Here is a 22293-nt window from a genome sequence, read left to right as displayed (position 1 = left end):
ATTGCTCCAATGGTAGCGATCGATTACTTCAATCGAGGCCCTTTAACCCCTTAAATGCCGAGGTCAATCAGCCAGAGGCACGTCCTAATACATTGCCTGTCAGTTTTACACTAAGGGTATGTTCACACGCCCTATTTACGGCTCCAAACATCTGCCCATTGAATTCAATGGGTCTTACGTGTTCTGTGCAGACGGGCTTTTTTTTTACGCCCCGCTGTCAAAAGACCGCCGTCTCAAAGAAGTGCATGTCATTTCTTGGGACGTAATTGGAGCCGTTTTTCATTGACTCCATTGAAAAACAGCTCCAATTACGTCCGTAATAGACGCCGCAAAAAACGCGAGTACGAGCAATTACGTCTGAAATTTAGGAGCTGTTTTCTCCTGAAAACAGCTCCGTAATTTCAGACGTATTTTACGTTTGCGTGTGAACATACCCTAACAGGCAAAAATGCTTTGGTATACTAAGTATACCAAAGCATTATAGCTGCAATCAGAAGATCGCATACTGAAATCTCATGGTGGGACTAAAAAAAAAAAAAGTAATAAATGTTAAATTAAAATTATTATAAAGATTACAGTTAAAAAAATATAAAACTATGTTTCCAAAACGTGGTTTTATTTAGGACTCAAAAAATACAGTTAACATGTAATTTAAACCGCACGGTGAACGCCATAGAAAAAAAAATGCGAAAACGATGGCGGCATTGCTATTTTTTTCCCATTGCACCCCAAAAAAGTAATAATAGAAGTTAATCAATAACTCCCATGTACCCCAAAAAAGTACCAATGAAAACTACATCTCTCCCCGCTAAAAACAAGTTTTCATATAGCTACATTGATGGAAAAATAAAAAAGTTATGGTTCTTGGAAAGCGACGATGCAAAAATAAATAATTTCAGTTCAAAAGTGTTTTTATTGTGCAAAAGTCGTAAAACATAAAAAACCTCTACATATGTGGTATCGCCGTAATCGTACCGACTCATAGAATAAAGGGAACATTTTATTTACGCAGCACGGTGAACGGTGTCAATTTAAAACGCATAGAACTATGGCGGAATTGCTGTTTATTTTCCTATTCCCCACCAAAAAAGTAGGTACCACAAAATGGTGCCATTAAAAAATACAACTAATCCCGCAAAAAATAAAAGTCTTCATACAGCTATGTCGACAGAAAAATAAAAAGTTACAGCTCTTTAAATGCGTCGATTGAAAAGTGGAAAAAATTGCTTGGTCATTATGTCCTAAAATAGGCTGGTCACTAAGGGGTTAAAGATAGTCTGCCCTGTATGCTAGTGCCTGAGCAATGTTGTACTCACCTATAGTTGTCCTGTGAAGGTTCCTGTATCCTGTATTCGTTAACAGTCAGTAATCCGGCACCAGCCTGTATCCAGTATCTGCTATCTGCCTGTGCCTGCCTATCACCTGTCTGGCCTGCAGCTACTCCGTTCCAGCAGAGTAGCCCAGTGGATCCACAACCCCATTGGACGTGACACCGTTTAAGGCCTCCCACACACGAGCGTGTTCGGTACGTGATATACGGTCCGTATGTCGGCTGCATTTCCCGGACATTGCAGGGAGCCGGGCTCCATACTGTGCAGTAAAAGTCACCGACAACAGAGGACCCCTGGCGTGTACAGAGCGTTAGTAGTATAATAGTGAATACTACTGTGTAGACATATTCCCACCTCAGACCTCCACGGTATATTCACAGGATATGCCATAAATGTCTGACAGGTCCGTGCTCGACTATTTCTGTAACTTCCATAGAAGTGAATGGGGAGAGCCGCGCACATGTGCACCACCTCTACAATCATTCTCAGCCTGGATGTAGCGGCCGCCTCACTAGGTGGGAAGGGGGTCGGGGAACCCACAGTCTCCACATAGGTGTGGGTCCCAAAGGTGAGATCCATACTTCCTAACATTTGAATTCCTATTTGTGGGGCTTATTAAGCCCTGATCTTCTCAGGAACACCCACAAAACCTCCCGCGGATATGCCTTAAACGTCAGAAATGGGCATACCCCTTTAAATCGTAACGGACCAGCCTATTTTGAGCATTCCTGACCAAGCGCTTTTTATGATTTTTTTACATTTTACTACTTTTGCACAGTAATCGTTTATTTTATGGAAAAAGAATAGTTTTTATCTCGTCACATTCCAAGAGCCATAACTTTTATATTTTCCCCTCCACAAAGTCAGATAAGGGCTTGTTTTTTGCAGGACGAGTTGTATTTTGTAATGGACATTTTAGGGTACATATAATTGATTGAGAAACTTTCATTATTATTTTTTTGAGGGGGGAATAAAAAAACAACAAACAAAAAAAAACAAAAAAACAGCAATTCTGCCAATGTTTTTAGTAATCTCTCTGTCCAACTCCCTTGGGGTAATCTGTCGGACTACGAATGGCCTGTAGCTAAGTCTTGCCCAATTTTTAAAAAGTGGAAAGAGTAGCATAAAATAATAAAAAGTTGCACATTTTTGCGCTAAACGGGAATGCGGCAAAAATGATGCAAATCGCTTTATAAATACCCCACCCCTTGTGAATAAACCCACCGCTAGACATTCATAAATATCCTGCAGTCCACACCCCACTGCACCCTTTACCCTTCAAAAGCATCTTAAACTGGCCATAATTATAAGATAGCTGTTGGACAAACAAGCATTCTCCTTGAACTTCATGATCACATTAGGGTTTATTTCAATAAGACAAGGGGGGGATAAAACGCTGTCTATGGTGTCTTATCTCATGTGGAACAAAGGATCAAGAATGTTGAAGTTCAGCCCAATCCTTGTGACCAATAGTAAAAGTTGGGAGACAGTCTGGATGCCCCCAACCATATTAGACAGTTGGCCGATCCGGCTGCAAATGGTGGGTTTAGCAAAGCTAATGTGTATGTAGATTTTGGGGTTTTAACAGTCTCAAGAAATGGCTCAGCCTTTTCATAAATATGGTCTTCTCCACTTGCATCAGACTTCAGGACCCTCTTACAGCAGTTTTTTTTATGAAGAACACCATTCTGCTTATAGTAAAAGCTTCTCAATAGTCACAGTAGTTACTCTCACATTGATGAAAGTCCAGGAGATCAGTACTAGCACATGAAATACATGAACCGGCAGGACACACAGGCTAGAAGCCAGCTCAAACACCCTGAGCTATTGAAACGTAAGAAAAAAACGTACATGTGTTTACAGTAAAATGGAGTATCAAGTCCCACGAAGGGTGAATGTATTCTGCTGACCTCAGTAAAGTCATGGCTTTGTGTACTTAAAGAGATGAGCAGGTGACAATTGTGCCAGGACAATTCTATATTAACTCGTGTTTTGGTACACGTCCATTCAGAACCAAAATAAGGGGGAGGGGGGGCAAAATGGGTAATTGTCCAGGGCCCCCATTTCCCATAGTTCTCAAATCCATTGGCTTAAAATAGCTCATTGGTGTGTAAGGTACTTGTCATGTAAGGTACTCATAGACATTGTTACTCTGCCTCTCCAACATAGGATTCTACAGGAGCGGAATCACCTATGTAGCTGCTATGGGGCCCCCATATAGTGGGGGCCTATTCTAGGTTGGTCTCATTCTCATTTTAATGGGTAGTGAGAACCTTCACAGGGATGTGGTTTCCACAGGGGCAGCAATGTTAGCTATCACGGAAATAGGAAATGTACTTGAGTCAGTCCGCTATTGCTATCAGTTAGAATCCTGTATCCAGTTGTCCATTACAAGCCTGTATCCAGTCCGCTATTGCTATCTGTGGTCAGCCTGTATCCAGTTATCCACTACCATCCTTTATCCAGTCCGCTGGGGCTATCAGTTACATGCCAGTGTCCAGGTACCCGCTACCTGCCTGCGGCCAGCCATCTGATATCTATATGTGACCAGTGATCTGTTCTTAGCTTCCATCCTTCAAGGTACCATCGGCCAGTGTCTGTTTGGCCAGAAGCTACTCCAGTGGGACCACCTCAAGAGGTAGCTACTTGGTACCCTCCCCGCAGCGAAGACCAGAACCCTGTACAGAGGATAAAGGGTGAAGACCGGGGAGGCTACTTAGATAACACCTTAGAGGTGGCACTAAGCCAAACCGGTGGAGTCAGTGGCGTAGCTATAAGGGTTGCAGCGGTCGCACTTGCAACCGGGCCCCTAAGCCAGGGGGCCCGCAGGCCTCCCTCGCCACGCTAACGCTGACTGGGCTGTACTAACGAGGAGGAGGAGCCAGGATAATCACACTGCCGCACTCCGCGCTGTGTCAGGCTGCAGTGATGGACTTGCATGCACTGCTGTGCTCTTACTTCTCCGTCATCAGGATGAACTTGCTGTGCGCACTGATATCTATGTCTGGGTTATTCTCCCCCCTCCCTCCTGCAAAGACTCTCAGGACACTGTAATCTGAGAGCTGAGCTGCTAATTAGATAAGACTAGGACTGCTCCGTCCCCGCAATCACCCAGTCCCGTCTTATCTTCTCTGCACTTGCCAGGGAAAGTCAAAATAAAAACTCTGATTGCTTTCTTCTGGAGTGTGCAGAGATATTTAGATCTCTATATCTGTGCTGTGCATAGCTCAGTGCACGCTCACAGTATTGTAGTGATCACTTCAGTGTTCACTGCCCATGAAAGATACAAACAGACAAATCGTAAAATAGTGCCTGTTAAAGGAGTTTCCCATCTTGGACAATTATGGCATATCCGCAGGGGACCCGTACCTATCTATAGAACGGGACCCCCTACACCGCATTCTAGCTTTTTCATCTCCGCTGCCTCCCAGGCACATCCTGGTTAGGTGGTCGGGAGTTACGGAAACAGCCAAGTGCTCGCTGAGCTACGCTGTTTCCGTAACTCCCATAGAAGTGAATGGGAGTTACTGAAACAACGTAGCACGGCGATCTACGCTATTTCCAGAATTCGGTTGCTACGGAAACAGCATAGCTCAACATAGCTACGCTGTTTCGGTAACTCCCATTCACTTCTATGGGAGTTATGGAAACTGCATAGCTCAGTGAGCTCGGCTGTTTCCGTAACTCCCGACCACCTAACCAGGATATGGCCAGGAGAGCCGTGTAAGGTAGAACGGTGTTTAGGGGGCACGGTTCTAGAGCTAGGTGCAGGTCCCAGAGGTGGATATGCCATAATTGTCCATGATGAGAAAACCCATTTAAGCTGGTGTAGAAGTCCAAACTGTGTTTGCTGTGCTGGCCTACAAGGATTGCCCGCCAACCAACCGGGAACAGACAAGGAACTGGAGGGAGAAAGCCATAGAACGGGGTCACTGAGTTATTTAAAAAAAAACCTGCAAATACTTTATATTTAGATATATATGCAATAAACACACTGCCAGTAAAGACTTGTCATGATAAAAGGGGGCGGCAGCGGACCTCTCATTCTGTCTCCGCAAACTGCAGGGGGTATTATTACTTTGGGGGGCATAGAGAGGATTATTACTTTGGGGGCACAAAAAGGAATACTATACGGGTAAGTTCACACATAGCGTAGATACTGCAGATTTTCCGTAACGGATCTTGTTGCAAAAAATCCACAGGATAATACAGTAGCAGCAAAGAGGATGAGATTTAATCACATCTCATCCACACACTGTGTAAATGACGAGCGGAAAATCTGCTCAGAAATTGACCTGCGGTGCGATTTTAAATTCGCAGCATGTCAATTGTATTTTTTTTTTGCGGGTTTTCTCCATTGAATTCAATAGGGATGTAAAACCTGCAACAAATAGCAGATGTGGTTTTTTTGCGGCGGAAAAGCAGCGATTCAACGTTGAAAAAAAAAATTTCTTATACTTACCCAGAGTTCTGTGTTTCTTCATCCAGGCTGGCCTCCTGGGACATCCCTTGTGACCGCTGCAGCCAATCAGAGGCTGCATCGGTCATATGGGATAAAACGTCATCCCAGGCGGCCAGCCTGCAGGACGGCAGAGGGACGCGTCGCCATGACTATGCAAAAGTATGACTTTATTATGTTTTTTTTGCCCGGAATTCCCTGCGCCACAGCGTATCCTCGCTGTGTGAACATAGCCTAAATCTGTAGAAGCACTGCGGGTAGCAACAGAATAGGAAGTGTGTGCACAAAAACGAGTCATGACTGGAACTTGGAAGAAGTTGAGATGGATGTAACTATTACTATGCTCACTATTCACTGTGTAGAACTGGTATTTGACACTTATTGGGGGCTGCATTATTTAGAGGTATGGGGGGTGGGCGGTACAAAGTATGTCTTTGAGTTAGTGCCCATGATCTTTTCTGACCATAGCAACGCCTCTGGCTGCTAATGCTGCATCAATACGCAGCGATGTAGCTGTAAGTTACAGGTGGACCACAGACATCGGCCATAAAAAGAAGTTGCGGGGAAGGGGGCACCAGGGCCCATGAGGTTCCACAAACCTGCTGGTCGTAACAGAGAGCTTTGCAGAGCCGGACCATAGAAAATTGATAGGTGCAGGCTAAACAACTTATAAATTGTATGGATACAATTTGGAAAAACATTTTGTTTATTACAGTTATACTATATGTAAACTAATTTATACTATAGACTTACGTTGGTAAAAATTATTTGCTAAACATTATATATATATATATATATATATATATATATATATATATATATATATAAACGAGGAAATACCTACTACCTACTATATATATATACATATATAGATATATATACATACACACATACATACATTTTCTTCAATGTCGGGCATTTACATCTTCTCTACTTACTGAGTTTGGTGTTCACTTGTAAATCAGTGGAGGAAAAGATTTCAAAGTCAACAGATTGTTCGACCTTAACACTACAAATTAAAGATAACAGTTTTAGATTAAAATCATCGCCAAAACTAATATTGTAAAGATAAAAGTGTCAGATCTAATGTTCTAGATTACTTCTAAAGTCACAGGATTCAAAGGGTATTTCCACCTTTAAAAAGGATCTGTCACTTTTTTGTTAATTCCCAATCTCCTAACTAATCTAATAGGCGCTATGATGCTGGTAACTAGTGTGATTTTTTATTCAAAAACTTTTATAATTGGCAAAGTTATGAGCATTTTTCTAAATATGGTAATTTCGCTCTAATAGCCAAATAGGAGGGGACTCTTTCTTTTCGCTGTGGGCGGTGTAATGTTTTCTGTACGACGCTGTCCAATCATCATCATACAGTTCTCCTCTTCCCAGCCCAGCAACACCGTGTGATCATATAGTATACAGCTTCCATTCCCGACTGTGTATTCAATTGGTGATATCTCCAGTTGTTTCACAGTTAGAACTGCGATCATATGCCACCAGAAGCACTGTTCTAGAAGGTCCACAGCCCGAGAAATGGCTGTTTTAAGTGATGCCCCTTCCCTCCATTCTCACACACTGTGTGAAGCAGCTTGATGCTGATAGGACAGTGTCAAGGGCTGTGACGTAGCTCCACCTCAGGACAATCGTTGGTGTTAACGCCCATTTGTCAAGTATAGCCTCATTTGCATATTTAGAAAAAAGCTCATAACTTTTAAAATAATAAACTTTTTAGGACTCAATTTTCACTAACATCGGTGTGACAGCGCCTATTAGATTAGCTAGGAGATAGGGCATTACTAAACTAGTGACAGATCCTCTTTAAACACCACTTTACAGTTTATATATAGATATAATCTGCATAACTAATTTAGTTACTTTGTAAATACATTGATCCTGAGTTACAGCCTGTATTATAGTCCAGAGCTGCATTCACAATTCTGATTTTGTTATTGGAAACGGTTCCGTTGTTATTTAAAAAGGTCAACACGCCTGTTGTCAGATACCTAACTGCTTGAGCTGAGCTCCTATGCAGAGATTTTACTACATCAAGCACTGTGCAGATTGTGCTAACAGAAATGCTGGGAGATTTCAGCTCTGAAGCTCGCAGAATTGTGAATGCTGCTCAGGACTAAAACAATAGGCTGTAACTCATAATTCATACAATATCAGTGTTGCTGCTTACTTGCAAAGTTACTCAACTTTTTACATAGATTAATGCCATATGTATACTGTACCTTATCAGTTTTTCATATCAACTTTTTTTTATATTACAGCTATTTATCTTAATCTGTGTGAATTTGGCCTATCCGTAGTTTAATAGACATTTTAAAGGTAATGTCCATTTTTGGAGAACGTTTTGTTAAATGAAATGCTGTTTTCCATAGAAGGAGGTCAACAAATATGATCTTCTTTAAACAAAAAAAAAATATTTTTAAACCCAATAAAACCATGGTAAAACTTTACTGATAAGGTGGGTTTGACCTTATTCCACATCACTACCCGTATGTGTGAACGTACCCATATAGCTATAACAAAAAATAATTTGAATCCGTAATATATTGTATATGGGCAAATTCTGCATGCTGAGCCAGCCAATGACTGGATTGCACTTAAAGGGGTAGTCCGAGACTTTATGAAATGAAATAGGCTGCTAGATATGTTATAAGATAAAAAAAGAAACAATACTCACCTATTAAATCCCCTGTCACTCTAGCACCGATGGTCCAGTAGTCCCTGTGGGTCTTTGTTTATTTTCCTACATCGATGACTTGCCATACATCCAGGTGACCGATGCAGCCAATTACTGGCCCTAGCGGTGACCTGCCACGCATGCAAGCACCTCCGTTGAGGCCTTGCATTGGCTGCAGTGGTCTCGTGAATGTATGGCAAGTCATTGCTGTAGGAAAATAAACAAAGGCTGACGGAATCCGAGTATTGGTGCTGGAGCGGCATGGGATTTAACAAGTGAGTTATGTTTTTTTTTTAGTACACATCCAGCAGCCGATTGAAGTTTTTAAAGTCTTGGAAAACCCCTTTAAAGAAGTTGTCAAAGACAATCCCTTTCCATACGCACTATAAGGGCATACGGACGTCATATAGGGGATCTCTCGCTAATTAAAAAAAATCTTTGCCTTTATGAGATAGCCCCTTTAAGGTTGCGCAAGTAAAAATGAACATATTCCTATTAATACACGCTTAAAGAAAGTAGATATGGATAGAGATTATTCTCTCTCTATTAGGCCTGATTTACACGAGCGTGTGCGTTTTGCACATGCAAAAAACGCTGCGTTTTGCGTGCGCAAAAGGCACTTAACAGCTCCGTGTTTCATCAGTGTATGATGCGCGGCTGCGTGATTTTCGCGCAGCCGCCATCATTATGACACTCCGTTTGGATGTTTGTAAACAGAAAAGCACGTGGTGCTTTTCTGTTTACATTCAGAGTTTGACAGCTGTTGCGCGAATCACGCAGTTCGCACGGAAGTGCTTCCGTGCGGCATGTGTGGTTTTCACACACCCATTGACTTCAATGGGTGCGTGATGCGCGAAAAACGGCAAAATATAGAACATGTCGTGACTTTTACACAGCGGACACACGCTGCGCAAAACTCACGGACTGTCTGCACTGCCCATAGACTTGTATAGGTCCGTGCGACCCGCGTGAAAAGCACACGCGTCACACGGTCGTATAACACGCTCATGTATATCAGGCCTTATATTGTGTATAAGTCATGTGTCCACTTACAACCAGGTCCCATATCCGTAGTTCAGAGTTCCTTTAAAAGATGCGCTCACGTTTTTGATCATGATTTCAACAGCGTCATCCTCCTTCAATTCCACTTCACTGTTTTCTATCGACAAATTACTGACCTGGATACTGAAGCAGATACACATTAGCTAGTATTACTAACGCCAGTGATAACATTTGTGAATTACCATTGGTGGGATGGAGTTTTGTCTGCTGCTTGCTCCAAATCTTTATGGACAGATTGCTATATATTGATGGTGGAGCTCCAAAGGCGTAACTTAAAGCTACTGGGCCACAATACAAAATCTGCACCAGGCCCCCAACCTGCCATGTGCTTGGTGATGTAAGGTTTGCATGCAGCTGCTCGGCCATGGAAACCTGTGCCATGACGCTCCCAGCGCACAGTTTTTGTGGGATTGGGACTCTACAGTTATTGTATCAGCCGAGCGTTGGCAACTTTTTTTGCACTACACCTCAGGATCCACTGTGGTTACTAAATACTTCCTCTTAGCAATAATACCACTCACAGTTGATCATGGAATATCTAGGAGAGGGAAATATCACAAACTGACTTGTTGCAATGCTGGCATCCAATTACAGTACCACGCTGAAATTCAGTGATTTCTTTACAATGACCCGTTCTTTCACAAATGTTTGTAAAGGCGACTGCATGGCTAGTGCTGGATTTTATACACCTGTGGCAATGGGACTGAATGAAACACCTGAATTTACTGATTAAGAGGCGTGTCCCAATACTTTTGTCCATATAGTGTATCATGAAATGAGTCCAAATTATTTTAGGGCCTAAAAATGGAAAGACGGGGGTCTCAGTGGGGCCCATTCTGAGTTTTGCAATGAAGCCCTATTAATCCGGTTTACGCCCCTATATTAAATGTAGGGTTCCTCTTTGAAAGTTTATCTCGAGCCCTGATAGTTAAAGGGATTACGCTGTCTTCTAATATACTATATGATTCCTCAAGATTTTCACGGTCTCTGCTTCGTGTCAGTGAAAACCTGAAGAACCTATCCTAATCTAGTGCTGCCCACGCATTACTTGTTTGTATCTTTCAGCAAAAATACAATTCTGCAAAAGTGTGACACTTACTTTGTTAAACCATACGTCACTTGCCCCAGAAATCTGACAGATTTTTCTCCGGTGATGTTAGGAAAAGATGCATGCCTAAAGGCGGCCTGGATAACTTCAGAAGTCTTCTCATTCACTGATAAGCACATGATGTAGAAGTTAAAGGGGAGCTGGCACCAGTTTAGTAAAGCCCAATTTCCTGCCTCAAGTCATAGGCGCTGTCACGCTGATGATGTCTGTGTAATTTGTATCCCAATCTGTTTTTTACTTTCTGAGTTACAAGCCATTTTCCTCTTATGCTAATTAAGTGATACTAGCCAAAGGGGTGGTAACGCTGAGGTTTCACTGGGGGTGGGGTCTGTGTTGACTGTATAACGCTGTCCTATCAGCATCATAGAGCTTCTCCCCTTCGCTGCACAGCGTGATCTCAGCTTCTACTGCAAGATCTTGCTGTGCAGGAAAGGGGAGAAGCTGTATGACGTTGACAGGACAGTGTTATACAGACAACACAGACATCGCCCCCAGTGACACCTCAGTCTTACCGCCCCTTTGGCTAGTATCGCCTAATCAGCATGTAATGGGGGTACCAGCCTCCTGCACCCTCATGACATGATAGGGGTCGCAGCCCCCTCGCCTCCCACCATCTCCACGAGCCTTAGGTGTCCATTTGTGCTCTCAGCCCCTTCTGGGCCTCGTGTTTTCCCCCGTTTGTGTGACGTCAGGCCGCTTGCAGCAAAGGTTAGACATATGTCTTAGAAACAATGTGTAGAAACCGTAAGTTAACAATGACCACTGGGGGGCAGTGGAACACAGCAGGAGTGAGAAAACAGACAGGCCATTAGGACAGAAAAAGGGAGGAACAAAAGCACAGATGAAGAGAGAGGGAAGGGGAAATTGGCAGGACCCCAGGAAGAGGAAGGAGGAGGAAAAAAGGGAGGAGACTTGGGCAGGAGAGAGGATGCAGAGCGGAGTGGGGACAAGAAAAAGAGGACTTGCAGTGTGACAGAGAGAGAGCACAGTGACCAGGCTGCCGCCATTTGTAGGAGAAGTATCCTTGGCTCAACGTTCCTAAAAGAGGACTAGCTGGACATTCACTACAGCTCAGCGGTGTCAGGAGACACAAGGGAAAAGACGTCATCTTCATCAACAGAGGAGCAGAAATCGGAGGTAAGGGTGGTATGCCGCGTGGTAGTGAGTAGCTCTCACTCTGACCCGCGGAGGCGCACGCGGTAATATATCCGCCGGACTCACGCCGTAGCCAAAGGGCGAGGGGCATAGCTTCCACCTTTGGGGATTCCGCAGTGTGAGTGGTAGCACCACAGTGATCCGCGGAGACGGCCCATTCCTTCTTGAGACCCGCCGGGCCGGGTCAGTGAGAGCCAGGCGCAGCCACCCAAGGGCGAGTGGGACTCCCACGAGGGCGAGGGCCCCAGCTACTGAGAGACTTGACTTGAATACTGCATTGTTTCTATTTGGCCTGTTTGAAATTGTGATTTTTCAGTAAACCGTTGATTAGAAAAGAACTGAGTAGTGTTGTGGTGTCCACGTTTAGTCTTACCTAACACGTGGCGTCACGAACAGGATGAGCCAACCAGGAACTTCAGCGGAGCCTGCCATCAGTGCCCCAGCCCCACCCCCAATTCTGTTCCCTATGGGGGCAGCCATGTTTAATGTGCCCAAATATGACGGAAAGAGCGTGACGCTTATGGATTGGGCTGAGAGGCTAAGAGCAGCGGCCCGACTCTACCAAGTACCTCCCCCACACCAAGCGGATCTCGCATTGAGCCTGCTAGAAGGAGATGCTCGGGCAGCAGTAGTAGTCCTCCCAGTCAGTCAAAGAGCGACCCTGGAAGACATCATCGCCAGGCTCGAAACCCTATACGGAGACACTACCTCAGTTACCGATTTACGGAAAAAATTCTATACCCGTAGTCAGCGGGAAGATGAATCTGTCCAACAGTACTCGGTCGCACTCCAACGATTGTGGAACCGACTTAGCAAGAAAGATCAAGAGGGGTGTGCGGCTGTTCCTGACCCGGACAGGGTGCTGCGGGACCAATACGTGTCTGGGTTGAAGAATAGAGCTCTAAGAAGGAGCCTCAGAGACTATATACGGACGGAGCCGCATACCGCCTTAGTGGACGTAGTTCGAGAGGCCATAGAGTGGCAGCGCGAGGGAGAGGATGGTGCTCACGTTAGTGTACACAACTCTACCAAAAGCGGACCACCTCCGAAAATGGACCCCACACCAGAGAGTGCTTTCCTCCGAGACTTTGCCAGGGATGTGAGGGAGTCCATGAGGGAGATGAGAGAAGAGATCAACCAGCTGAAGGCGGCAAGTTCTACCCGGGAGGACCGTCCTCGGCAGAGAAGATTTGATCCGGCCGAAATTCGCCGGTGTTGGGAATGTGGCCGACCAGGACACCTGGCAAGAGACTGTCAGGCCCCTAGGATGGAACGGCCACCTTTAAACTAGAATCACCCGCGGCTGAGGGCCAAGCGGCGGGGACCTCCAATTCCATCGGCCCGAATGATCAATATCACCGTATCGCAGGCAGATCGCCCATCTTACAGGCCCGGATAAAGGGGATAGACGTGAGTTGCTTGTTAGACACGGGCTCTGAAGTTACGACGATGGCAAAGGAAGTGTATGAGAGACACTTTGCGGGGTCTGATGAGTTGGAGAACCCTTGGCTCACCTTGACAGCTGCCAACAACCTCCCCATCCCAGTGGTTGGAATGACCTGGTTAGATATGGAGCTGTTCGGAAAATCAATCCCTAGACAGGCCGTGTTGGTCGTGCCTAACTATGCCCGGCCGGGTGTTCCCGTAATCATCGGCATGAACATACTACGAGAGTTAGACGGACTCCTGTTGCGGGAGATGGGAACCGTCTACTGGGAAAGAGTCGGCGGGAACACCCGAGTGCAACAGTCTCTTCAACAGTTACAGAGAATCTGCCGACAAAAAGAAAGAGTAGCCCAAGAGGAAGGACAAGTGGGTACTATTAGGTCACCCCGAGGAAAACCCCTTCAACTGCCCCCTAGACAAGAGTTAACGCTACCATTGGAGGTGAAGACACATCTACGGTTGAGGAATGCTACTGTGATAGTAGAACCACTTAGCGACGCCTCTCCAGCCTCCAACTGGATGGTGGGAAGGACCGTGTGCCGAATAGCGCGGGGCTGCGCCACCGTTCGGCTGATGAATCTGGATGATGTGGTGACTGTCATCCCTCCCGCCACAGCTCTAGCGGCAGTACATGTTATACGACCTCAAGATGTAACTGAGTCGGAACCCCACGGGCAGTCCAACGAGCCAGAGCCCGAGGAGACAGAGGAGGCTGGAGGGACACTGACCTGGCTGTGGCAACAACTAAAATTGCAGGGGGTGGCCCCCGACCCGGAGTCTGAACAAGCACTACGGGCGCTCCTACAACGCTACTTGACTGCTTTTGCTTCTCACGAGGAAGACTATGGCTGTACCGACGCTATAGAACACGCCATTCACACTAGGGGTGCAGTCCCAGTGCGGGAAAGATACAGAAGCATACCACCTGCATTGTACCAGGAGGTCAAAGACCTAATCCAGAAGATGTTGGAGGGCCAAGTGATCCGGGAAAGTACAAGCCCGTGGGCTGCGCCAATTGTGCTAGTGCGGAAGAAGGATGGCACCCTACGATTCTGTATCGATTATCGCCGACTGAACGCATGCACACATAGGGACGCTTATCCCCTCCCGAGAGTGGAAGAGTCACTCACAGCACTCCGTCAGGCTCAGTATTTCACTACCCTCGATCTAGCCAGTGGGTACTGGCAAGTTCCCGTTCGAGAGGAAGACAAAGAGAAGACGGCATTCATCACACCAATGGGGTTATTTGAGTGTAACCGGATGCCATTCGGGTTGAATAACGCCCCAAGTACATTTCAACGGTTGATGGAACACTGCCTAGGAGACATGAACTTCGAGTCCATCATGATTTACCTAGATGACATCGTAGTGTACTCCAGCACCTTTCCAGAGCACCTGGGTCACCTGGAGGCCGTACTGAGCCGTTTGACGAGGTTCGGGCTGAAACTAAAACCGACTAAATGTCGGATTGCGAGACAGAAGATCAACTACTTGGGACATGTAGTCAGCCCAGAGGGAGTGGCACCTGATCCTAGCAAGATTCAAGCCGTCATGGACTGGCCACCACCCAGCACATCTACCGAAGTGAGAGCCTTCCTGGGGCTGGTAGGATACTACCGGCGATACATCCAAGATTTTGCCAAGATTGCCGGTCCACTCCACGAACTGTTACGGGGGCAGCCGGCAGAACGGCGGGGGAAACAGAGTACATCGGTGGCCAACCGATGGGGCCCGACTCAGGAACAGGCCTTCCAACAGTTAAAGGAGCGATTAACGACTGCGCCCATCTTGGCATTCGCGGACTATTCACAGCCGTTCCAACTCTATACTGATGCTAGCCTGCACGGTTTGGGAGCGGTGCTGTCACAGAAGAGAGATGGAGTGGAAAGGGTGATTGCGTACGGTAGCCGGAGTCTGAGGCCCGCCGAGCGGAACCCCCTGAATTACAGTTCCTTTCGCCTTGAACTCCTAGCTGTAGTCTGGGCCGTTACGGAAAGATTTGCAGAGTACTTGACGGGAAGCCGGATAGAGATCTATACTGACAATAACCCGCTTGCTTATCTACACACCGCCAAACTGGGTGCACTAGAGCAGCGCTGGGTGGCACGCCTCGCCCGGTTTGATTATATAATTCGCTATAAGCCTGGGCGCAACAACGGCAATGCGGATGCCTTGTCCCGGAACCCGACAACGAACCCTGTCGGGGATCAGGATGAAGAAGTGGAAGAGGTGGAGATCCCCCTACTGCGGGTGGCAAGCAGGGTGACGCAACTGGAGGTCAGGAATGGAGGGCCCGAAGTGGGTGAACTGTACAGTCGTCTAGAGTGGCAGGAGAAACAGAGGTCTGATAAGGACCTAAAACATTTACATGGGTGGCTTCTGGCCAGACGGCGGCCGACAGGGTCCGAACGTGCTCAGCTGACACGAAGGGGATGCCAAATTGCAAGACAACAGGAGCGGCTGCTCCTTCGAGGTGGAGTCATTTACCGCCGGCTCTGGATGGCGAAAGAGCAACGAGTCGTGTGGCAATTGGTGTTGCCGATCAAAGAAGTAGAGTCAGTCTGCCGGACCCTACATGAGGTCGGAGGACACTTCTGCGCTGTGAAAACGGAGGCCCTGGTCCGAGGTTATTTCTACAGCCCACAACTGAGTGAGACGGTGGAGCGGATATGCAGGACATGCGCCAACTGTGCTATCCACAAAGGACCAGTGCAGACTACCGTGCCGCAGGCCATACACACGGGGGAACCCTTTGAACTGTTAACAATGGATTTCCTTACCGTCCATGAAGTGACCTCCGGACACAAATACGCATTGGTGTGTGTAGATCATTTCTCCAAATATGCGATCATCATCCCCACCAGGGACCAGACAGCACCCACCACAGCCAAACTAATATGGACTCACGTTATACGGCCCTATGGGTGTCCACAGAGACTGTTAACTGACCAGGGTCCAAACTTCGAATCACAGCTGATTCAAGAGCTGTGTGTGCTACACGGCATACGGAAGTCGCGAACGACACCCTATCACCCTCAGGGCAACGGGGCGTGTGAACGCTTTAACCGGACTCTGTTGGGGATGCTGAGAACTTTGGGCGACGATCACCAAGAGCGGTGGCCTAATTATGTGGAAGACGTAGTATGGGCATATAATAATACCATACACAGTACTACTGGATACACTCCTTATCAGCTCATGTTTGGCCGAATGGGACGCCTACCAATAGCCTTACTCATGGAGCAACCTGAAGAAAATAGTGGGCGAACCCCGTCTCAGTGGATAGTGGAGCACCAGCGCAGGATTCAGCGAGCTCGAGATCGAGTACAAGCAGCAAGGAGACATGAACAACCCTCGATAACGGCCGGACCCAGCCAGGCCATAGAACCATTCCACCCTGGGGACAGGGTATTGGTCCGCAACAAACAAGCACAACGAGCCAGTAAGTTGGCACCACGTTGGGAGCGAGTGCCCTATGTCGTTATCCGAAGAGCGAGTCCACAACTCTCAGTGTACGAAGTACAGCGAGAAGACGGAAACGGCAGGGTACGGAAACTACACCGAAACTTGCTGAGACCCTGTTCGTTTCCAGCTGAGCAGATGAGGGAGCTGACACCGGCTACGGCACCTGACACTACCCCCGCTGAACCTAGTGGCGAATGGTGGGTAGTGGTCCCGGTCGCAGATGTCCCATCCTCAACAACAGGTGAAAGGGACCAAGAAGAAGGGACGGTACGTTACCCCCGTCGGGAGAACAGAGGGACCTTACCGTCCCGTTACAGGGATTTTGACTGTAGTGCCGGGGACTGCACTATTTCCTCAAGGGAGATGTGTAATGGGGGTACCAGCCTCCTGCACCCTCATGACATGATAGGGGTCGCAGCCCCCTCGCCTCCCACCATCTCCACGAGCCTTAGGTGTCCATTTGTGCTCTCAGCCCCTTCTGGGCCTCGTGTTTTCCCCCGTTTGTGTGACGTCAGGCCGCTTGCAGCAAAGGTTAGACATATGTCTTAGAAACAATGTGTAGAAACCGTAAAGTTAACAATGACCACTGGGGGGCAGTGGAACACAGCAGGAGTGAGAAAACAGACAGGCCATTAGGACAGAAAAAGGGAGGAACAAAAGCACAGATGAAGAGAGAGGGAAGGGGAAATTGGCAGGACCCCAGGAAGAGGAAGGAGGAGGAAAAAAGGGAGGAGACTTGGGCAGGAGAGAGGATGCAGAGCGGAGTGGGGACAAGAAAAAGAGGACTTGCAGTGTGACAGAGAGAGAGCACAGTGACCAGGCTGCCGCCATTTGTAGGAGAAGTATCCTTGGCTCAACGTTCCTAAAAGAGGACTAGCTGGACATTCACTACAGCTCAGCGGTGTCAGGAGACACAAGGGAAAAGACGTCATCTTCATCAACAGAGGAGCAGAAATCGGAGGTAAGGGTGGTATGCCGCGTGGTAGTGAGTAGCTCTCACTCTGACCCGCGGAGGCGCACGCGGTAATATATCCGCCGGACTCACGCCGTAGCCAAAGGGCGAGGGGCATAGCTTCCACCTTTGGGGATTCCGCAGTGTGAGTGGTAGCACCACAGTGATCCGCGGAGACGGCCCATTCCTTCTTGAGACCCGCCGGGCCGGGTCAGTGAGCGCCAGGCGCAGCCACCCAAGGGCGAGTGGGACTCCCACGAGGGCGAGGGCCCCAGCTACTGAGAGACTTGACTTGAATACTGCATTGTTTCTATTTGGCCTGTTTGAAATTGTGATTTTTCAGTAAACCGTTGATTAGAAAAGAACTGAGTAGTGTTGTGGTGTCCACGTTTAGTCTTACCTAACAAGCATAACAAGAAAATGGCTCATAACTCGGAAAGTAAAATATGGATTGGGATACAAATTACACTGACGTCATCAGTGTGACATCGCCTATGACATGAGGTAGGAAATTGGGCTTTACTGACCTAGTGACAGGTCCTCGTTATGCCATTTATAAGGAAGAAAAATGCAAGTTCAGATAGTAGTTTAGCCATGTGTGTGTGTGTGTTTTAATTTCTACCATAATAACTTCCATATTTAGATGCATGACTGACACCATGTTTAATCCAGTCAGTACTGAAAGTTAACAACCTATTTGTCAATTTATTTATTACCAGGAGGAATAACACTGAGCACTGAGACCCCCACCGATCGCTTAAACTAAGCGTCAGAAGCGCTCGGGTGAGCATTGTGCCCCTTCGTTTCTGATCGGCTTTGCTCAGTTCTCCCTGGAAAGCCAATTCAGGGCTGTACAGGCTCAATAAAAAGTCTATGAGACCGCACGCCACTCGCTCAGCTTTCCGTGAAAGGCTGATCAGAAACAAAGTGGCACAGCGCTCATCCGACCGCTTTAGCAATTCGTTTTAGCGATTGGTGGGGGCCTCAACGCTCAGACCCCCACTGATCAAAGCTTCTGATATGTCACAAGTTTTTTTTAAAGGTTTATTTACCCTTTAAGTAAAATGAAACTCTTTCTGACAGAGAATGATCGGGCCGATGCCAGGAGGCTTGTTATATGAGACATTTTAAGATAAACACAAGATTAAATGCAACACAGGGCGATCTGTTACTAAGCTTAACCCTCCGGTATATATATTCGTCTAGTCCTGTACGCAAACAAATATAAACTGATAATTGTAGTACACGGGACGTAGGGAATGTTTGATGATATTATGTTCCTCTATTATAGAAAAGTTCTGTCACAGATATGGCCAGGACCAAGTTTCTGAGGTAAATTTATGCCGAAAGTGTGTCCTTTTGGCAGGTTTATGTCTAAATACAGTTTTGTTATTAAGTGGCATAAATGTATATCACACTACCTTTATATATATAAAATTGAAGTCAATGGGCAGACTGATTTAAACAAATAAATTTTCATAGTATGGGCCTCGTTTATCACAACTAACAAAGAAACTGGCCTTGTTGTCGATAGCAACCAATCTGAGCTTAGTTTTTAAATGGCTGTGGGAAAATGAAAGCTGCACTGTGATCAGTTGCTATTGGCAACAAGGCTGTCTGTTTTAAACGAGGCCCAATCTGTTTGGATCTATCTGGAAAAAAATAAAATAAATGAATTTATACATAATAATTGCCATTCACATTTGCATTATATAGTTCAGATGAACATGGTTGTCCTCCAAATTGTTACTACTGGACCGTATTATTTCTACAACTGGACATATGTGCTGACATACATTTGCTCTGCAGTATTTTCCATTGACTTCTCAACTGTGACTGGACCTTGTCCCATCAGGACAACTCCTGTCCATTTGCCTTATTAGTGCATATGGACGTAATAGAGAGGGTCCCCAACTGAATTGCTCTCTATTAGGCCTCATGCCCACTTCAGTATTTTCCTTCAGGGTGCTATCCGTTGTTGTCACGGATAGCACCTTGAACCCATACATTTCAATGGGGCCATCCACACTTTCGTTGTTTTAACGGAACCGTGCGGCCGTTCTGTCAAAAGTAGTGCAGGTCCTACTCCTGCCCGTTTTTGACGGAACAGTCTCGGCTTTTGCATTGAATTTGGTCTGTGAAACAACGGGCTGCACACGGAAGCCATCCGCGTGCAGCCCGTGTGTGACGGGACCGTCATTAACGGCCGTACAACGGCCGATGGAAGTGTGCATGAGGCCTTAGTAAAAATGGGGAGCTGATGCAAAGAGGGTCTCTCTGGAGTACTCAATGCAACCATCGTTTAATGTAATCATAACTTTACCACTACCAAATGTGCATGTGCCATCAGCTTACTCCTGGCGATCACAGCTGATCAACTCACCGTTGGGGGGAGATGATGGGAAAATGTCTTTAAAGGGGTTGTCCCGGTTGTGGGCTGTTTTTTATACTGATGACTATCCACAGGATAGGTCATCAGTATATGACACCCAGACCCCGTACCAATCGGCTGTTGCGGCTGTCTCTGGGTGCCAGACGCTATGCAGGGGTCGGTGCCGGAAGCAGAAGGCTCCAACCACTATATAAAGGCCGTGCTGCAACTCTACTCCTATTGAAGTGAGTAGGAGCAGAGCTGCAGTAACCCAGCATGACCGCTATACAGTGGTCGGAGCCTTCTGCTTCCGGCACCCGGAGGCAGTCAGAACAGCTGATCGATGCGGGTCTGGGTGTTGGACCTGCAAGGATCCTATAGGTCATCAGTAAAAAAATAATTAAAAAAAAAGACCAGCCCCTTTAACTATAAGGTACATGCAGATGATGTATATTAGGTGCGGAGTTGCTGCACAGATTTTCCTGCGGTAAATTCACAGCATTTTACAGTACCAGAAAAGTAGTGAGACGTAAAGTAATCTTACCTACACGTTGCAGAATTTTTCCACAAGTATAGTACATTGACCTGCTGTGTGGCTTTTAAAATCCGCAGAATGCCAATTTATCTTGCGCTTCCATCTCAGAATTGTATCTGACAAGTTTATGAAAAAGCGCACCAAAATCCACAGCATAAAAACACAAACAACTCAGCCAAGTTTAACCCTTCCTGAAGCTTTGTGAAGTTTATGGGGTTCACTGGTTCCCCCGCCCCTCCTTTTGTCTCGTTGTCCTTGTTATGGTTTGTCTGTCTGACGTGTACATGCTCGGTCTTTCCTTTTTGAGATGTTTTTCCTGTTTTTGTATTTCTTTTACTTTTGTGAAAATTGGTGCTCACATATTTGCTTTATGTCTTTTTTTCCTTGCACTGATGTCTCTGCCATGTACCAGCGTTGTCATTTTAACTTGAGGGCTAACAAAACTTGATTAAAGTATAAAAACGCATAAACAAAAACACAATATTAAGTGCGGATTTTACCTGCGGAATTACCAGCGTTTATCTGCAGTTTTGATGCAGATTTTTCGCCTCAAACTCTGCAACTAGTGCATGTAGCCTTACGGTTGCCGGCTGACATGCCACTGAGACAGTGACGAACACATACTGGTACCATCACAGGGTAAAGGGGGTCATCTAGCTGTAGCCTTATGGCATAAAAAAAACCCACAAAACTATATTTTCTATCATTTGCAATGCATTCACGGACAGAAAAAATTGTCAATAAAAATTAATAGACATAACCTTATCTTACAAATCAGTTTGCTGCACTTTCCGTCCACCATATATATCGATAGCTGTGCATTGTTTATGGGATACTTATTCATTAAGGACAATAAGTTCTTCATGAGATCAAGTGGAACATGAAAAGGTTCCCAAGGATGAAGCAATAACTTACGCACTAGGGCAGCTGGCATCGTCACCCTGCAGACTATGCCAGTCTCTTGAGGGGATGACGGCGTAAACTCACAGGCTGATGAAATTCTCAGAAAGTAGATGGAGAAGAGGATCACTGGCCACATGGTGATGGTTCGGCACAGAAAACGCAAGTGAGATCTGGTTCTTGTGTTCCAAACAGTTTACTAAAAAAATAGGAAGGAAGCTGCACATTCTCGGAGTATCCCCAATTTCCTTTGTGTTTAGAAAGGGGCACAGGGTTATCAGTTGTTACAATTGCTGGAAATGGGTCGCACAAAGTACGATAGAAAAAGGTTACCCATCTGCACAGTTCACTAAAGGTCATCAACAAAAAGAAATGGAATTACGACCACAGCGCATTTATGTTCACAGATTTTTTTTTTCTTAAAAAAAAAGTTCATCGGAAGCTACTTCCAGAACTATTGCACAGGTCAGGGAAATACACTGGAACGTTAGTACTACAGGAAAAACAAGCGATAGTTATTAAAGGTCCGTTTACATAGAAAACCGTCTCAAAAAGTGATCTCGTTACAAGCCTAATATACGTATACACATTTTACTACAGAGGCTAAAAAACTATAACTAAAACTCATGGCATGCAGTATTGGAAGGCGTATGTACGCCGGTATTGTTCAAAAGCAAAGCTTCTAGAGAAAATGAGCTCCGTATGGCACTCAACAGAGAGTACCGCAGCAAACCTGAGGGTGCAGCATGGAAAACCGCTGCGGAAAACGCTACAAATTAATACAATTGGAAAAAACAAATTTTTCTTGCATTCAAGAATA

The 22293-nt window shown here is 46.0% G+C and overlaps 1 protein-coding gene across 1 annotated transcript in view; it reads right to left on the bottom strand.

Annotated features, from left to right (window-relative positions):
• The window catches only part of CETP (cholesteryl ester transfer protein), a 47396-nt gene extending 25758 nt beyond the window's left edge, over positions 1–21638 (bottom strand). Inside the window, exons 1-4 of the mRNA XM_075838688.1 lie at positions 21489–21638; positions 10641–10755; positions 9533–9664; positions 6729–6799 (exon numbers count right to left, since the gene is read on the bottom strand). Of these exons, the coding sequence (XP_075694803.1) occupies positions 6729–6799; positions 9533–9664; positions 10641–10755; positions 21489–21612 (442 nt within the window). The 5' untranslated portion in view covers positions 21613–21638. The remainder of the gene's footprint in view (positions 1–6728; positions 6800–9532; positions 9665–10640; positions 10756–21488) is intronic.
• Positions 21639–22293: the final 655 nt, after the last annotated feature.

Source organism: Rhinoderma darwinii, chromosome 9 (assembly GCF_050947455.1).
Source record: "Rhinoderma darwinii isolate aRhiDar2 chromosome 9, aRhiDar2.hap1, whole genome shotgun sequence".
Lineage (NCBI taxonomy): Eukaryota > Metazoa > Chordata > Amphibia > Anura > Rhinodermatidae > Rhinoderma > Rhinoderma darwinii.
This window is presented reverse-complemented; position numbering and strand designations above follow the sequence as displayed.